At 40.4% G+C, this 19756-nt stretch overlaps 1 protein-coding gene across 24 annotated transcripts in view; it reads right to left on the bottom strand.

Annotated features, from left to right (window-relative positions):
- Positions 1 to 19756, bottom strand: part of CAMK2G (calcium/calmodulin dependent protein kinase II gamma) — a 322552-nt gene that overhangs the window by 19735 nt on the left and 283061 nt on the right. For 13 of the 24 annotated variants that reach the window (XM_040320435.1, XM_040320410.1, XM_040320411.1 and 10 more), the window contains 3 exons: positions 10635 to 10703; positions 5517 to 5561; positions 4466 to 4514 (listed from right to left, as the gene is read on the bottom strand). In XM_040320435.1, coding sequence (XP_040176369.1) covers positions 4466 to 4514; positions 5517 to 5561; positions 10635 to 10703 — 163 coding nt within the window. The remainder of the gene's footprint in view (positions 1 to 4465; positions 4515 to 5516; positions 5562 to 10634; positions 10704 to 19756) is intronic. The other 11 variants (XM_040320413.1, XM_040320416.1, XM_040320417.1 and 8 more) reach the window with 1 other exon arrangement.

Here is a 19756-nt window from a genome sequence, read left to right as displayed (position 1 = left end):
GAAGGGCTCTGTCAGAGTAAATACAAGCCTTGAGACATGGAACTAAATCCGTGCTTCTCTATACACTGTTAGGACATCCTCCCACTTCTATATAGTGTAAAATAAATATATTCAAACACGATTTCAACTACTCATTCCTCTGATCACCACATCTGACTATGTTACCGCTATATAAATCCATTAAGATAATTACAACTAAGAACTTAGCAGTGGCAGGTAAAGCCAAGCCATGCAACGTTTCCACTACAGAAATAGATAGTTTTGCTTTTTGAAGGGCTGCTTTTTTGCTTAGTTGGCTTTCCATACAGAATGTTATTCTGTCTCATGGTTCATCTTTCTAAAATACAATGAATTTTACTGATCCCGACCAGTCCAAATGAATAATGAGAAGCTGCAGGTGTAACCTGATGGTTTTGTTACAAGCTCAGATGAAGGAAGACAGAATGTAAGAATGCAGCCACCAGGGGGCAGAACAAGGCACAGACTGCAAACACAATCCCGGCAACACAAGGTGCTAACAAATACAGGCTGCCAACATTGAACAGAGAGTTTTTAGATTTTTATTGAATACAACATGCTCATTAAGGAGTTTTATAATAGAATATATATTTTTAAGATTAACTTATTTACTGCAATAAAACAGTAAAGTTTAAGTTCGCTGCCAATGTAAAGTAGGGCACATGCTATAAGAATTTCATGGCATCTGAATGGCTGAAAAGGTCAGACCTATTACAGCAGCTACAGAGATGAAGTTTAGCTCTTTGACAGCACAGCTGAGGTCTTCTTGTAAGCCCATTAATTAGTCCAAGGATCGGTTTTCCCAACTCCACATTGGGTTTGTTGTTTTTAACCTAAAGGCTACATAACTGGCATAAATGTAGAGCTTTCACATTTTAATATGTAGGCATATAACGGCATTTGTAAGAATGGAACATGTTAACAAATACTATCTGTTCTACAAACACGATGAGACAAAATCAATGAGTGATATTTAACGTGCCAATTCAAGGTGAGGAATCTTTCTGAAGACAGCACTTCATGGCTGTCCAATGTTATTTTCCCATTTAGTGTTATAAATAAATAAGCACTGTCTTGTAGTTTAAAAGATTGATGTCTCTTCTCCCTATACTCTGCTCGATCTTGGTAAAGTACATGTTGTCTCAGCATTTCACTGCATCATTTATGAGATGCAACACATATTACTATGATCTGGGGCACAGCCTCCTAGGCCGAGTTCTAAGTACCTTTTACCATACAGATCACTCCTTCCTCTCTCACTGTTACACAAGATAATATCGTGAAGAACAAAGTGTACAGTTTGGAAAAAGGATGTCCAAGTTCTTGGATTAGATGGTATTTTAGGCTAAATGGAAGGAAGGAGCAATTACTTGTAGTAAACAAACAACTGCATTCGTTTGCTCAAGGTGAGTAAAACAATATGGTTCACTTTAACCAGTGCCATAAGGCTTGGTTCACACTGCTGCGATGGCAACTTTGCCTTGCAACTTCCTTCAGACTTGGATGTGGAGCCTGTACAAGGCTTGAAATCGCACCCAAGTCAGACCAAAGAAGTGCAGCAATCTTTTGCAACGTCAGAGTGAATTGAGTAGTATTTTAAGATGGCTCTCATAGATAAAACATTGAATTTGACATGCCATGCGACTTGGAGTCTTCACAAGTCTGATCTCATGTTGCAGCGTGTGAATCAAGTCTTACTCAGTGTGAATCAAGTCTTACTCTGATCTCTATCTTTGATTCTAGCCATATACGGCACACAAAAGGTCTAATATTTGCATGTTCTCAAAGAAAAGTCTTATATAGGCACCCTAATTTATAAGTGTGTAACATTCCTGGGAAGAAGGTTTTGAAACATTGTCTATTAGTAACTTAAACAAATGTTATAGAAACGACAAAAAAAGAGGGGACTTTAGAGGTGCACTAATGCAAACCCAAGAACAGAAGAAGAGTATGTACTCAAAGTAAAATATTATAAACACTTTAATAATCCATAAATTAATCACATGTAAAATGTTAAAAAGGTGTCCTGCCCATTCCTGGAAAAGGCATTACTTCCTGCAGGACCCTATTATAATAGTACATACAATATCATTACATGGTCATCATACAACAAAACGATCTATGCAAGAACACTGCAGTAGTGCCCGACGCGTTTCACAAACATTTATTGCTTCTTTAGGATACATGAATTAAAAATAATGCTTGTAGCGCCACGTCCAGTGAAAAACACAATTTTATTCAAACGGCAGATATATAGCTGCTTTAGAGCAATCTCCAAGACTGGAAAAGTACTGGAGAAATTCTGGGTGGCCAGACAGCTTATAGTTTCTCAATGAACTGTATCACGCCCCTGATTACAGGAACCAAACCATGGGCTTCAATATAAAGAAAAACCGGCCAACCATGGAAGGACAATTCTCCACTTAGATAATTATAATACACTGTAGCTACATTGGACCACGAACAAGCAGTCCCTCCCACCTGTACCCTCTCCAAAATCATCCACAGGATGTATGGCAATGTTCATTTCATGGCTGGCAGCTTTTTCTATATATATTTTCAAGCCCATGTTTTGGTTCCTATAATCAGGGGCTCCATCTGGCCATCCATAATTTCTCCAGTATTGTCCCAGTCTTGGGGATTTCTCTAAGGCAACTATATGTCAGTTATTGGATTATATTTGTGTTTTTCCCTGGACGTGACTCCACACGCACATTGAATTATTTTGTCGTGTCCTAAAGAAGCAATAAACATTTGCAAAACACGACAGGCCCTACTACAGTGTTCCTGCATAGACTGTTTTGTTTATTATATGATGACCAATGTAACAATATTGTATATACAAATATAATGGGGTCCAGCAGGAACAAGAGTCTTTCCCAGGGATGGGCAAGATGCCTTTTTTACATGTTTTTAATTTATGGATTAATAAATTGTTTGTAATATTTTGCTTTGAGTACATACTATTCTTTTGTTCTTGGGTTTACATTGCTGCACCTCTAAAGTCCCCTCTTTTTCGGTGTTTATAGGATTCTAGTAGTTTGGGATGGGATGCCAATGACATCAGTTCATGCCCTTCATTTGCCATTTCTTAAATAAATGTTAGGTTACTACATTAAAGAATGTGTTACCCAACATTTCATATTCCCGATATGTGCCTGTTGTGTCATGTACTTGTATGTAAAAAAGGATCCTGTATTGCTTCCTTTGTGTGAAATCCCTGTTCCTGTCAGTTCCTCTGCTTTCCTATTAAAAACCGACCACACTAGGCAAGAGAGCACAATGTAGCGAGTTCTCTAGCTGTGTTGGAAACTCAGCCTGCTCTCCTCCAATGATTAGACGTTTGCTGACACACACTTCTTGCACATCCATTAACTGGGAATACCAGTGTGCTACTGCTTCTCCTACCCTAGGTCTCTGAGCTTCTTATGCATCCGAGAACAGTAGGTGGCTTCAAACATGCTTGTGATAAACATAGAATTATACTCAAACAAAAAAAAAGTTAAAAACAAAAACATTTTAAAAATAATAAAAATGGGCAGACTTCAATGACCACTTGGTATTTGTGCTGCCGTCACTTTTCTACGTTTCTATGGTATGCAATTACTTATAAATAAGGAAAACATGTATTTAGAACTTTTTTTAATGTGTATACACAAAGGTTTTGAATGGGTTGTTTTACAAGGTGAGGGTTCACATATAATTTAATGCATAGAATGTATAAGGGTTAAAAAAAAAAACCTTACAACCACTATCAACTATTGGGAGAAGATATTGGCTGCACACGGTAAATTAACTACAGGAGCGCTCACCAGGGCCCTGCAGTTCATTGAGAACTACAAGCTGTCTGCAGACAACAGTTGTGGTTCAATCATTTACCAAACTCTCTAAATGAAGGACGGGGCCCCAAGTATGAGTGCAACATGCTCCCAATGGTGAACTTGTCTTTTTAAAACAAGCTTTTTTTTCTTTAAAATAACATAATTATAATATTTCTAACATCAAGCTGATCACATTTACATGTATAATATATATTAAAAAAAGTTACTATACGCTACCATTTTTGGTTCCTAATGTATGTAATCATTTGTTACATGTAGATATGAAAACAGCATCAGGTAATGCAACAGTGTTCATCATAGTGGCGAAAACACCAATGTGTATGTAGCCAATAATGAATATAAGGGTTTATAAATAATGACATCATCAGGCCTTGATTGGAACATTGTAGTGATCTGGCCACTTGACTCAAGCATTAAGTAAGTGAATCTTTAGCCAATCCAGCCAGACACAGAGGTTGCCAGCAATTTTGTTCAGCTGCAGACTACAATATCCAAGGAAGACAAATACATAACAGACTATTAAATTAGCTCCAGTTGTTGGTGTAGCCCCAAATATGTCATAGGTAAATGGATTTGCGTTCAGGGTATGTGACAGAAATAGCTACCTTTCAAGTCTTCATCTTCAGTTGTGGTATTACAGCTCTCAGTTGATCCCTGTGAAACAAAAACATGTGAGTTCATATGAATACAAAGAAAATACATAGTGCAGTAGACACAATCATGTTCTAAGCTTATGGAAAATTTTCATTTAAATGGGTGTTAAACCAAAAAACACCTTTTATAGTACATACTAAAATATAGTGCTCGAAAATAATTTACTATTTAACCAATTATCATCAAGTGGTTTCTTACTATGCAGACCTGTGAGAATTTGAACACCAGGTGCAGTCCTGGAAATGGCAATTGTGCATTTTCAGGTTAATTTAACTCCTAAATGTGTATATGAAAGCTACAATGTACCATATTAGAGGCAGTAAGACTTCTCTTCCTTGTGCCAGGATATATATCATAACTGGCAATGATTGTTAAAAAAAAAAAAGCCATCCAAGTCAATAGATATACTTGTAAGTCAGCATGATTTGCTAAATACATTTATTAATCAATTTCAGACAGTATCAAGGACACCTACACACTCTAGTCTCTACTACATAAAAGGTATTCAGTTTAATTGGCAAGCTTTAAAATGAAAACTGGTTTAAAAGTGATTCTAAAGTCTTGTTATACTTGCCTGCTCTGTGCAGTGGTTTTGCACAGAGTCGCTCAAGATCATCCTATTCTTGGGTCGCTCGCTCCGTGCTGGCCCCTCCCTCCTGTTGAGTGCTCCCACAGCAAGCAGCTTGCTATGGGGCACCCGAGGCAAGCAGCAGCTCTGTGTGCACATTCTGACACTGATCTGCGGTTCGGCTCCACCCTTTCTCTTCTGATTTGCTAACTGACTTTGATTGACAGCAGCGGGAGCCATTGGTGCCGCTGCTGTGTCTCAGCCAATCAGGAGTGAGAGTCCCAGATGGCCGAGGCACTCGTGGATCGAGATGGGGCTAAGATAAGTATTAAGGGGAGCTGCTGTACACTGAAGGTTTTTTTTATCTTAACGCATTGGGATAAAACACCTTATAATGTGTATTCAGAGATGGTAATACAAATGGAAAGGCTTACTTTTATTCCATCTGTGGCATTATGAACAACAGTTGTCTGAGGTTCCTAAAAAAAAAAACACAACCAAAAAAGAAAGAGGAGTGGAGAGAAAAAAAAAAGTCAGGATAAGGAAAATGATTACGTATTACACACACATTACAAAAGAAAGACTAATTTAACAATACATAGTTTATACAATCCAAACACCATAGAAGAACAGCTTGTGAACACTACAAAACTGTACAAAGAGGGCTAGCAAAAGACGTAAAACCGTTGTACATGTAAAAACTTTAAAGTACAGTAACAGCAAAAACACTATATAGAAAACTACAGTTGTGGAAACAGTTAAACGTAACACAAAACAAGCCACCATGTTTAACATTTTATGAGCAATTTACAGATGGGAAAATGTATACAAGCCCTGCTGGAGCAAATTGAATCATGCTTTATACATTTTTTGCCTTCCTCTGGATCAACTGTGGGTATATGTGTAAGTGTGTGTGTGTGTGTTTTCCCCCTTCTATTGGTTGAACTAGATTGACTTGTGCCTTTTTTCAACCAAACTATGTAAAATTGCGTCCCCAACCCTTTACACCCCCTAGATTTGTAAGGATAACCATAACTAATGGTGGAAGGAGTACAAGGATATAAGCCGAAACTGGCAATATTCATCTAAAATAGTGATGTGCTGCTGATATTGCCCAAATAACCCAAAATGTAAGCATCCAACCACACAAATACAAAATAAAATAAGTTAATTATAATGCCGATAAATCTTAATGGTGTGTCAATTACTGTGCCAATTTCAGTATAATGTAGTCGCAGGGGATTTATACATTAAATACTATATTTAAATTACAATTCATTATCAAAGTGCTGGAATCGCATAAATCCTCAAGAAAAACATATATACAAATGTGTGAAGAAGAAAAAAAAGTCACCACATATATTAAGGAAAAATAGTCTTCTAGTGTCTCTAAAAACAGATTACCAATTCTTTCACCTCTCATTCAAAGACCCTGTGTGCAGCACTTCAATCCAAAAAAGTGACCACCACAGGTGTTTCAGATGTGCCCTAACATAGGATCTATATGCGAATATAGGTCACCAGCACCTTCCCTACAGCATCAGTGACAAATAAATAGGTGTATGTACTCCTCACTCTGGGCTATTGTCTCTTTAAATGGTCTGCTCGGTAACACTCAACCTCAAGTTTTGGCCTGCTGAGATTCTGCTCCAAGTAGGCCAGCCTTTCCTTGACTGACAAATTAAAGATCCAGGTAGACCAAGCCTTCCCTGATCGCAAAATCCCTGACTACCAGACTCTGCAGTAACATGGGTGGAGCCGGAACAGAGTCTCAGCTGGCCTAAATGTAAGTTTGGGTTCACACTGCAACATGGATTGGCTCACCGCAGGTGTCTGTGCATCCTTGTTCACCATTAAGGATGAGCTCCAGCGTGTTCGCATGGTACACATGCAGAGCCCCCCAGGAAGTCTGCACGGCTCTGCGCTAATCACAGCCAGGGAGACATTTCCCGATCTCTGCAGCGGAGCATCGGGACAATGTCTCCTTGGCTGTGATTAGCGCAGAGCCGTGCAGACTTTCTGGTGGGCTCTGCACGTGTACTATGCGAACACACTGGAGCTCATACTTATTCACCATATCAGGTCAGATTTCAGCCCAAAGTTTTGTCAGAATTCGGACATGAAATGGAGCAGAAGACACACAGGACACTCCTGTGCAATTCGCACTAGAGCCGCTCCAGAGATGTGTGAACCGGCTCCATAGAGAGCCGATCACAATCTCCTGACACGCAAATTGGAAGTGGGGAAACCGGCATCCAATTTGCAATAGTGTGAACCCAGCCTTAGTGTTACCGAGCAGACCTTTTAAAAAGGTACACTAACCCAGAGTGACTGGATGAAGAGTGATGCGTCCATACACCTATTTATCCCTGATCCTTTGAGGAAGGCGCTGGTGACCTATATTAGCATATAGGTCCTATTTTAAAGGTGAGGACACAGTAGAAACACCTGTGGTGGTCACTCTTTTGGACGGAAGTTCCACGCAGGATATTTGAATGAGTGGAAGGATTGGTGATCTTTGTTTTTGGAGACACAAAGACTATTCTTAATGTGTGGGACACTTTTTTCTTCACATCTCATAATATATATATATATATTTTTTTTTTTCTTGAGGATATATGTGGTTCTAGCACATTGGATAGTGAATTGTAATTTAATTATAGTATTAAATGTATATATCAACTGTGAGTGCATTATACTGAAATTAGCACAATAACTCAAATAAGATAATTTATTAGCATTATTATTAATGTTATATTTGAGTGGTTGGATGCCCACACTTTTGGTTTATTTGGGCGCTCTCTGCAGCGCATCACTATTTATGTTTTAGGCTTCATATCCATGGACGTTTTTACAGCCACTTTTTTTAGCCTTTTTTACAGCTTAAAAACGCCTGTCCAAAATGTTTTTTTTTTTGAGCTGGAGCTCATAAACGCCGCAGTAGCGTTTTTAAACGTCTGGCGTTTTTACAGCTCTAAGGCTGGAGCTTCAGAACGAACTGGTCCTGTTTTTTTTTGCAGCTTAAAAACGGCTCAGCCATCTACAGCTCAAAAACGTCATGGTGGGCATGAGGCCATAGACTAACATGGAGAGCTGTTTTTAAGCTGCACAAAAAGCGCAGAAGAGTGGCTGTAAATACGTCCAAAAACGTCCATGGAAACTAAGCCTTAGGCTCCATTTCCATGGACGTTTTTAAAGCCATTTTTCTGAGCGTTTTTTGCAGCTTAAAAACAGCTCTCCATGTTAGTCTATAGCCTCATGCCCACCATGACGTTTTTGAGCTGTAGATGGCTGAGACGTTTTTAAGCTGTAAAAAAAACTCAGGACCAGTGCGTTCTGAAGCTCCAGAATAGAGCTGTAAAAACGCCAGACGTTAAAAACGTGCAAAAATGCTCAAAAACGCTACCGCAGCGTTTTTGAGCTCCAGCTCAAAATAAAAAAATAAACAAATTAATTCAAAATAATAAATAAATAACATCAACAGGCGTTTTTAAGCTGTAAAAAAGGCTAAAGAAAGTGGCTGTAAAAACGTCCATGGAAATGAAGCCTTAAAGTCATGTTTCTAGGTTGAGTTTATAATAAAATGTGTAAATGTAAAGGAAAAAAATGGGACAATAGACTTAGATTTATGTAACTACATTTTCCCACTCTGCAAATTACCCATATTGTCTCTAGAAGCCTAAACAACTCTGCATCAAGCCCTGTAATGTTGGCTCTGGAACTTTAAAAAAATTATTTTTTAACTACTAGTACCAATCTTTCACTAAACACTTGTGCAAGGATCACATACGAAGGTTGTGCCTTCAGCAAAGGACATCTGTATAAATGTTGCCAAGAAGTGAAGGCACTAAACTCCTAGGTGATCCATGCAAAAGGCTAAGGCCAACATTATTGGGTCTGGCTATGAATAGGAATAATAAATAAATAATAAAATGTCCAAAACAACCTATGTAGGTTTATATACAGTCACCATAAAACAGATGCACTAAAAAAAAGTATTAAGAGCCAAGAAAAAAAAAAAAAGAAAAGAAGAAAAAAATAGCCACGCAAGACATGTGAAGACTCACACTCCAAACAAGCATTGATACACCAACATATTAAAACCTGCAATACAGCTTTGATTCAGTTTTGTAATGGTCCACAGTGGACATCTGAAGGGAGGGAAGGACCATGGGTAGGCGTGGGTAATATTTAAAAGAAACAATTTGTCTGGATAATGGTTGTACTTTCTTTTGTAGTCTTAGCATATACATCTGAAAGCACCTTGTAGCTCTTTATATAGAATGCTGTCCACCGGATTACATGGTCATTCCCTCTTTTAAGGATTTATTTTCAGTGAGCTAATGGAAAGTGATGGGCCCAAGCCACTACAAAAATGTACTAATAAACTAAGCACCAATTATTGCAAATATAGTAGTAGCATACAAAATTTTTGTCTGGAAGGATTCAAAAATTACCCTACTATTCTGCCTGTATTAAAGCCCCACTACAGCCCATCACTGCCCCAGCTATATGAAATAAATTATCCCCCAGCCCAAAAAAAAAAAGTTAATACCAATGAGAAGCTTTTCACCAAAACAATACAAACATTCAGGGTAACTGTTAGTTGTATACCATATTCACAAAAACTAATGATGACAATGACACACAGTGGTGAGTGATGACTGTTGTCAATGGTACTAATCTGGTGACTGCATGCATATCTCGACAATAAAGCCATGGGTACTCATTTAGATTGTGGGCAGATCTATGGATGTTATAAAATCTGGTGGAGCCACAGGGCTTTGGGTACTGAAGAAAAAGTAAAATTGTTGAGTGAAATTCTCCCGCTGTCTCTCAAAGTATGCAGGCTAAAGAATATGGGCTTTTTGGGTTCAAAACAGGTAAGAAAGGTCTTTCTGAGGGAATGCAGCACCAGCTTAGTAAACCATGACCACTTGCGAAATTTTATGTTAGTGCTGGCCTTAACACTCCTATATTCTGGGGCAGCTGGCCACCTGGATCCTCTTCCCCGTTCACTACCAAATGTATGTACCAAATTCATTTACGTCACAATTTTAGACTTTGGTTAGTGATAGAGATTGCCAACTGGTTTTAATTTTGAATAAACCAACACCAGTCATGTATAAGGATGAGCTCCAGCGTGTTCGCATAGTACACATGCAGAGCCCGCCAGGAAGTCTGCACGGCGCTGTACTAATCACAGCCAGGTAGACATTTCCTGATCTCTGCAGCCGAGCATCGGGAAATGTCTCCCTGGCTGTGATTAGCACAGCGCCGTGCAGACTTCCTGGCGGGCTCTGCACGTGTACTATGCGAACACGCTGGAGCTCATCCTTCGTCATGTAGAAATTCCAGGAGGTCAATGCCAAATTCCTTCCCACCATGTTACCAAAAAAAAGGAACCATATACGACAAATTAAACATGAACACAAGTGCAGAAGTAAAAAAAAAAAATGCAAACATGAACTTTGATTAGCACACCACAAGCAGCATTCACACTGCTCACATCCCAGACACTGAAACCCCAGAAGAGTAGATGGGGAAGGTACCATTGTTGTCTGCAATGGGGGGTTTTCTTTTGCTGGGGTTATTATGCTGTTTTTGTTGTTGGTCTGTGGCTGAGACAGAAAAACAGATGGTTTAGTCCTACTGATGGTGTGAACTGGCTTACAATGTCACAAGGTAAAAAAAAGAAAAAATGAAAGAGCTTGGTTTCCTCCTCCCAAAAACCCTGTGAACCAGAGAAAACAGTGGTTTCCTCTAAAAGCAAGAGTTAACGAAGAAACCTCCAATAGAGCTGTTGAAGGAAATGAAGAGCAATGAAGCAGACTAAAATGTACTGAAGGCAAGGTGATCACTTCATGTACTGGTAAACCCCTTGCAGCATAATGCACTATACACAGAGGTAAAATAATGAGCAAACATGGAATATATGATACACAAAAAAGAGACAGGCATAATGTCTTGGCAAACACTGTAAATGGTCAACGGCGCCAATGATGAAATTTAGGAACAGCTGTGATATGGAAGCTAAAGTGGGAAAACTTGAGCTAATAATTGAACAGCTTAATACCAAGACCCTTTTTACACCGACAGCGCCTGCCATTAGAGCTAAAGCGCTGCTCGTTTTAGCGGCAATTTAGCGCTGTTTTAGCAGCTGCTAGCTGGGTGGTTTGAACCCCCAAAAAAGGTTTAAAAACTCCAGTTTTGCAGGGCTTCCAGAGTGCTTTTAGACCCCTTTTTCCGAGGGCTGTCACACTGGAGCGGTGCGCTGACAGGGCGTCAAAATGTCCTGCAAGAAGCGTCTTTAGAGCACATTAAGAGCGGTGAACTCACCGCTCCTAATGCACTCCTTCCCATTGAAATCAATAGGCAGCCCTGCTGTACTGCTGGCAATACGCCGCTGTAGCGGTGACTTTCTGGTGGTATTAACCCTTTCTTGGCCGCTAGCGGGGGTTAAAAGCATCCCGCTAGCGGCAAAAATGCACAAGGGTTTACCGCTATTTTACCGCCGACGCTCGGGGCGGCATAGTGTGAAAGCAGCCTTAAGGAGCTTTGGAAGAGCTGCCCATTCATTGCAATGGGAAGGGCGTTTTGGGAGCACCAAATACAGGGCACCCAACCCGCCCCAAACATGCTGCTTTCAGGACTTTTGGCAACTTCCCGCAAGCACATTGCTCAAGTGTGAAAAGTCACACTGTAGTAAATAGGAGCCGCTTTTCAGGTGCTAAGCAAAAGCTATTTCTAGCGCTAAAGCACCTGAAAACTGCTCCAGTGTGAAAGGGGTCCAAGTCAGAATTTCTGCTTTGTGTGCCATTTATAACCAGAGCATCATGGGCAATCCTCTTTTTTAACGTTTACTTGCTGTATTCTAAGGACAGGTTGGTGATATTTGTAGACCAGCAACATCACAAGGTGTAAATTGAGTGTAAACAACAGAAAACACATACCAATGCATGGTACATGTGCGTGACTTACTCTATCCAATAAATAGGAATAAAGTCTATCACCACTTGTTCATGTACCCCTAAACTTGGCGGATTTTCAGTAGGCAAGTTAGATATTTATGGGTGTGACCTAATGGAAAATAAGTGAATTGGTGAGTAGATGTTTAATTTATGGAAATCCAGTTGATCAATTTGCTCAAAACCAGCATCCGTGGAATATGACAAACCATATAGCCATACTCTGATGATCAGGAATGCCACTGGATCTTACCAAAACAGTTGTACCCTTTTCAAATCCAAACACATATCGTGTTTTACATAGGCAACACATTTCCTTTAGCATACCCTCCAATCCTATGTATCTATATATGAAAGGCCCCATATTTTCCAAGAATGTTTTTAAGTCAAGCTGGTACAAGTTCCTTAGAAAATGATCAAGGCTATAAAGGATCTGGAGACATGACATTTACAGCTTGGGCAAGTATGAGAATTAGTCCCTGTCTTAAAATAGGGCTTTAAATTAATAACTATGACTTACACATGTCTGTTTCTACAAAACAATTTAGGGCTGTTTTGAACTTTTATCATCTAGAATGATTTTTTTCACCAGCAATAGACCAGCCAAACCGAGCACCAGATACAGTACATGGAGTAGAAATTTACTCTGCTAAAAAAGATGCTACTATCACCACTTAAGCTCTAAAGAAGGGGGTACACTCCAGAAACGCGTAAGCAGTCTATGTCTGAGGTTCCACTGGCAGGTGCCATGAGGTCCAGTCCCTAGCTGTCTGAAAAGGGCTCACTTAAGCTTTCTTTGTGAGTAAGACCATTGTTTTTATTCTGTTTTTAATAAAAAAAATTGTGGTAATGCACTAGGTCGGTGCGCCCTCCCTTTTCTTTTTCTCTAGTTCTATGAACACCCTTTGTTCTGAGGAGGGCTGCAAGATTCTAGACTTTGCCGTGAGACTATACTACACCACCCGGGTTTGGCGAAACACCAGAGCGCAAGAGAATTTTGTTTTACAAAAAAGATGCTACCGCAGAGAGAGACTGACTTAGAGAAAACACAGAAAAAAAGTGCAGCAAATGACAGATTTTTTATTTATTTTTTAAATGTGATTTTTCCTTTATATTTCTGGGATACTATTAGAATAGTTATTTCTCAGAGTCGCCTTGTGCAACTGTGTTAATCGATATCGGGCATAGCCAGGTAAAATAAAATAAGGAGCAAATTGAGCACATTCAATCTACATCTAAATCTTGTGTACCGATTCATGACACCTTACCAAATTTATTTTTGCTGCAACTAGATTCATGAAATATTTTATGGTTGCCATGAGTGGCAGTGGGTTTTCCACTGCTATTTAGCCTATTAAATAGATCTGTGATTACTCTAAATCGATGTTTCTAAACTTCAGTCTTCAAGGCACACCAACAGATCATGTTTTCAGACTTTCCATTATTTTGCACAGTTGATTTGATCAGTTTCACTGCCTTAGTAATTACTACAGCCGTTTCATCTCAGGGAAATCCTGAAAACATGAACTGTTGGGGTGCCTTGAGGACTGGAGCTGAGAAAAACTGCTCTAAGTGTAGAGTTTCACAAACTACAGAAAAACATAATCCACAACACATCCCTATGATGTTTGTATACTGTGCAAGCCATTCAGCTTCTTGAATGAAAACTAAAAGTAGGCCAGTTGGGCTGAGTATCAGGCCTTAACTGTCTTTGTTTTGATCTCCATTCCTGAAAAAAAAAAAAAATAATAATAATAATCTAAGTGATGAATATTAATGTTTATTCTAGGACGACCATCTGTCCATTAATTAAATTATGTGCTATATCAGGGGTCTCCAAACTTTCTAAGCAAAGGTTCAGTTTACTGTCCTTAAAGCGGTGGTTCACCCTCATTACCAACATTTTAGCATTAAATTAGGCATAGTAGCGCGAGCTACAGTATGCCTGTATTTATTTTTTCAGCCCCGTACTCACTGGGCAATCATATAGATAAGATTCTGACTCCCCGCAGGGAATGGGCGTTCCTATCCAGAGGGAGGATGATCAACGGCCGGCTATGGCACGTCACGCTCCCCGAAGATAGCCGGAGTAGGTCTCGGCTCTTCACGGCGCCTGCGCACAGACTATGCGCAGGCACCGTGAAGCGCCAAGTCCTATTTCGGCTATTTACGGAGAAGCGTGACGCGCCATAGCCGGCCGTCAATCATGCTCCCTCTGGATAGGAACGCCCATTCCCCGCGGAGAGTCGGAATCTTCTCTATACGATTGCACAGTGAGTACGGGGCTAAAAAAAATAAATACAGGCATACTGTAGCTCGCGCTACTATGCCTAATTTAATGCTAGAATTTTTTTTTTTTTTTATTAGGGTGAACCCCCTCTTTAAGGCTGTGGCCAATGGGAGTAGAAAACGCCTCACCATCAGTGCTCCATCATTGGTTTGAGACTAGTGCCTCACTGTTGGTATCAATTGAAAACATAGTGCCCCGTTGATGGTGTCAGCAAGGGGAATGATGCCCCATTATTTGTGTCAGTTGGTGGAATAGTGCCCCAAGGGCCAGATCTGGACCCGGGGCCACAGTTCGGAGACCACTGTACTTTATGATTTTCCTTGAACACTTCCTTGATACCTTTGCTTCACTCCATTTAAAAAGGGTTAACATGTCCCTACTATCTATTTTTAGTTAAAACAGCTCATCTAGATGTTCATGAAGTATATGTCACCATATACCGTATTTATCGAGGTAAAGTGCGCACCGCCATATAGCGTGCACCCCCAACCTAGAAGGGAAATTTGAGGAAAAAATAAAATACTTACAGTTTGAATGCCCCTCGTCGGTGTCTTGCCCGGCGTCCATCGGCGGCCTTGTCGTCCGTCTGCGGCCTCGGTGGTGTCCTCCCTGCTTCTCCCGCACTGTTTCTGAGCCGATCCCTGCGCTGTGTTTGAACGCCGCCGCCAACATATATTGAGCGCAGTACACTCGGGCACGCTTGGCTCCTCTCGCATAGGAGGCGGCACAGGGCGTGACTGCGAGGGGAGCCGAGCCTGGCTGAGTGTACTGTGCTCGGTATATGTTGGCGGCAAGGTTCAAACACAGCGCAGGAAGCGGGTATCGGCGTATATCGCGCACCCACAATTTTTCCCTTATTTTAAGGGGAAAAAAGTGCGTGGTATACGCCAATAGATAAGGTAGTAAGTTTCCTATTACAGATCTACTATAAGGTTCAGAACATTGAAGCCAACAGTGCTCATGCTCCAAGTAATCACTTCCAAGTAAAATCTGCATGACGCCATCTTAACTGCTGACCACTTAAATGATTAGATTCAATGACATTATCAGGAATCCAAGCTGAGTAGAGGCTTGTGAGAAATGCATAAGTATGCACGGGCCATCCATATTGTACTGAAAGTTTATAGAATGGCTGTTACACAACAGTATAAAAACCAAGGGTTGTAGAACTGAACAAAAGTAAAAAAAAAAAAGTAATTTTATACACCAAATTCAAAAAAAGCTCACCCACTAAAAAATTATAAAGGTCTGAAGAGACAGACAATTTTAATGTGAAAGCTCTTTAAACCTAGATCATTCAAATAAAGGATCTTTGTTTAAGGGCACTTGTAAATGATTCACTTAAATGCACCCAGGTAGGTTGCGGTAATTATGGCACAAGGGCAAGTGCCCACCAGCGCCTACAGGAAGTGACCACAACCTGGGATCCAAAGTACTATTTTTTTCCCTCCTATCCTTTGGATGATTTTACCTTTTAGTTCAGTAATAAGTAGGCCTTGCATTTTCCACTGAAGTGTTATTTTGGAATTTGTGATATACTAGTAAAGAGTTGAACATTGGAAAACCGTTTGCTTAGAGCTAAATTATGTGTATAGAGACTATAAATAAAATATAAATATGGGAAAGCTCATATAGGAGGGGTTAGATTGTATACCAGCTACTTCATATGCATAGCAATGACCACGGCAGGATAGTTACACCTCTTTAATCCACAAGACGACCAGGACTTAAATGAGCAATACATGAACATGGCTGGCTATGGTAAGGTTACATAATCTGTATCTAAAACTGCAATTCTTGTTGTCCCCAACCAATCCGTGTGGTCCGCCCTGACATTTGTTCAACAGCAGTGATTATTTAGTGCTGCTCTGTAATTTGGCATTCGTTTGGAGGAGGTTATCTTTTACATGATAAAACACTCTAATTTTCATCTGTCATGGCAGTTATTAGTTACAGTTCTTTGCTAGTGGTGGCTGAGAGTCTGCCAAAATAATAGAGTATTTTCTGCAGCAATGCACACTTGTTATTAAAAATAAATGGCCTGTAAAAGGTTTGCAGTCATCCTGGTACTGCCATCACTAATAGTGGCTTTTCTATTGATCAAAAGGACAAGAGAAAACAGTGTTTTGTATTCGCATTCAAATCTTTATGTTGGAGTCCGTTTAGGGACACAAAATGTCTTTAACCTTCGGGATATACTGCCGCTTTCAACAGAACTGGACACTGGCAAACAAAAAAAAACTGTAGGTCAGCTCAAGATAACCCCTTCCCACTAACAGCATGTCTCAGTTTTAGTAGTAAATTGGTAGTAAGAGCATGATCATAAACACAGAATTTTGAAATCTGTGTTCCTCAACGGATACCAACAAAGGTTTTTGTGGAAAGTACAAAAATCCTATTTTCTTTGTCATCCACTGAAGGGCACAGGAAGGCTTTAACCTAAAGGAAGTTCAAAAGCAGTCCAACTGAGGGGTGAGCAATGCAGACAATAAATGCTAACAGTGCCTGCAGCACAGTGAGCCACCTGAAGTACCTTAAATCAAAGCTATATCCCACCTTAACTCCAGCAATGTGGTGTCCTGGAACTCCCTGCTGGCTGCTGACATCTTCTAGTTTTGGGTATTTAAAGTCGGCTAACATCACTCCCACACATGCGCATGAGTGCAGTCAGTTTTGGCATTGTCAAATTTCTACAGTGAGCTGCACGTGGGCACCCTCACAGATCTTGCAGAGTGCACCTTGACCCTATCCATGAGACCCTAAGCTTGGATGATAGCCTACCTGAGCCCCCTATAGATGGTTGAATGAGACACAGGTGCGCCCTTAGTGGTCCATCAAGGATTACCAAGCCCCCAGTTCACACTAAAGATCACAAAAGAACATGCTGTGCATTTCAGTGCAATTCAGATGTAGTTCAATGCGGTGCGATTTGAGCCCATTTATTTTGAATGGGCTCAAATTGCACCAAAAGTACTGCATGAAGTACTTTTGGAAACAAACTGCAACTGGATCGCATGGTACTTTTGTGCAGGCAAATGCATTGGAGTTGCAACCTGCGTTTGAGGTGTCGTTACCATGAACAACCTCTGCAGATTACAACTGGAGTGTATTCTGAACGCAATGTGGGAAACATGCACGGAATTTGGGTTTCCAGCACTGCGTCCTAGTGTGAACCTAGCGTTAAAAGGGAATAAGTCTTCCTGAAAGAAGCAGAACCACAGCCCAAAGCACAACCAGACAATAGAGAGAACTTTCCATTTGGTGAACTAGAGCTGGACAGAATAAAGATGTCCTAGTTGAGGCGAATGGCTAAATCTGCTATTAAGAAGGGAGTAAGAAGGGAGTCCTGGGTCCCAACACCACTTCGTAAAACCAAAAAGGGGTTCTAGCTCACAGGAAAAGCTGCTAGTTCAAACACTGGCCTTGGTAGAAGTGATGGCTACAAGGAAAACAACCTTGTGGGTAAGAGCAGAGAGAGAGAGGAATGTTTCTAATGCATTCAAATGGCAGTTTTGTAGAGAGAACCACATTCAGAGTAAAGTAACAGGAGAATGAAAAGAACGTGCTACAATGGAGACTCACTATAGAAAGGCATAACTCAAATGAGAGGCTAACAGTCTCAGAAACATAACAAAAGGGGCAGAAACCTGTACCTGTGTTTAAATCAGACATGTTGCAACCATATTATGGTAAGGCAATGCAAGACTCTGGTTATTAGGCAAGACTTTAGGTACTCATGATACAGCTGCTAGCAGGGGAGGGTAAGATGGCCAAAAGGTGTCAAAGACACCAAAGGTGGGCACCGAGTGACTTTTTGCAAGCTACAGCAAAAGCAGGGAGATGTTTTCTTTGGCAGTGTGTGTGTGTGTGTGTGGAGGAAAACAATGTAAGCAACACTCCAACCAGCAGATGAAATCAGTCCTCAGTCCCTAGAGGCACGTGGAAAACAGGGAATTTAGAAGGCGCCAAGCAACCTATGAAATTGAAGCAGCAGTGAATGCTTGGCTCAACAGTCTTCAGAGACAGGGCAATTGCTAAGGTAACATCAATGGTTTTGGAATCTCACCATACTCGGTGCCTGAAGGTCAGGCTATCCCCACAACATCCAAACCAGTGAGGCCTGGACATGGCACTTCTAAATCCAGGCTGAGGACAGCCATGCAAGAAGCAATAATAAAATAAAAAAGGTAATAATCAAAACAGGTTAGTCTTTCCACATAGCAGAACCGAAGAAAAAGCATCCATTTTCCCGAAACACATAACATTTTTTTTTCTTGAGCTAGTCTACAGGTTTTTGTTTGCCATTGTCCACTCCTCCTATGGGTAAAAGTATAACCAAAATGTCAGACTTCCTGTCTCTCTTATTGGATGAGAAGTACAGGTTCACACTTTTTATAGAAGCCTATTCAAATAAAGGGGCTGCTGTCCTCGTGCAAATGCTACTGCACAAAAACACAATAGTATGCACTTAGCCGAAAGATGCCCAAGCACCTGCTTCAACAAATTACACTGTAATCAGCTTCATGTATGCACACTTAACTGTAAGTTGGTGTTTGTTACAGTATCTTTAAGGAATGGTAAAAAAAAAAAAAAAGTGTTTTTCTTTTCATATCACTTTAATATAAATTGTCGAGGTCAAGCAACAGTCAGAGTTTAAGGAATACTTATGACCTCAGCACACCATTGGCAGAAAGTTGATGAAGTCATGTAAACAGTGATGCAACGCGTCGGGTGGAGCCAGGCGACGTCACTTACAGTCACGGCCAAGACCAGAAGTACTATATGTGAAGTCTACTGCTTTAAAAAAAAATACTTTGTATTACATGTGAGCGGTATATGAAGGGAAGTGAGGACCTGTCTAAAGTTTTCATTGGCATTCATGGAAATCATGTCCAGTCTGATTGGAGGTCCCAGGAATAGGAATTCAATGTCTGGATTCTGTAGACATTTATTATACACAAGCCCAACTAGACCTGTAGGGGTCTTTGAGGTGAGAGGCTGGGGCAAACTACTTTGGATGGTGGAAGATGTTTATGACCTGGATTCATTGATCTCTCTTCACACAAGCACTTTATTTATTAACTTTTTCTGAATGAGAACTTTTATACTTTTTGCATTTTCACTTCAATATTACGGCACCTTATGGTGCGTGAAGTTCACATTATTTGATGCACTGTCACTTTTGTATTTTGCACATTAATCGTATTTTTTTCCTTGATGTTATTGCTCATTGATTGAGCGCCACATTTACTTATATATAAATGAGGAATGTCCCCTGCCGTAGCTCCTTGTCTTCTTACGCTGGTGATTTCTTCTCACTCCAGTTCTTCTTTCTCCTACACTGATGTTCTTTCTCTAGTTCTTCTCCCTCTGCTGCCGTCTTCTTCCTACGGTTCTTCTCCCTCCACTGCAGTTT

Source organism: Rana temporaria, chromosome 8 (genome assembly GCF_905171775.1).
Source record: "Rana temporaria chromosome 8, aRanTem1.1, whole genome shotgun sequence".
NCBI lineage: Eukaryota > Metazoa > Chordata > Amphibia > Anura > Ranidae > Rana > Rana temporaria.
The sequence above is the reverse complement of the archived record's forward strand: the minus strand, read 5'-3'. Positions and strand labels throughout refer to the sequence as shown.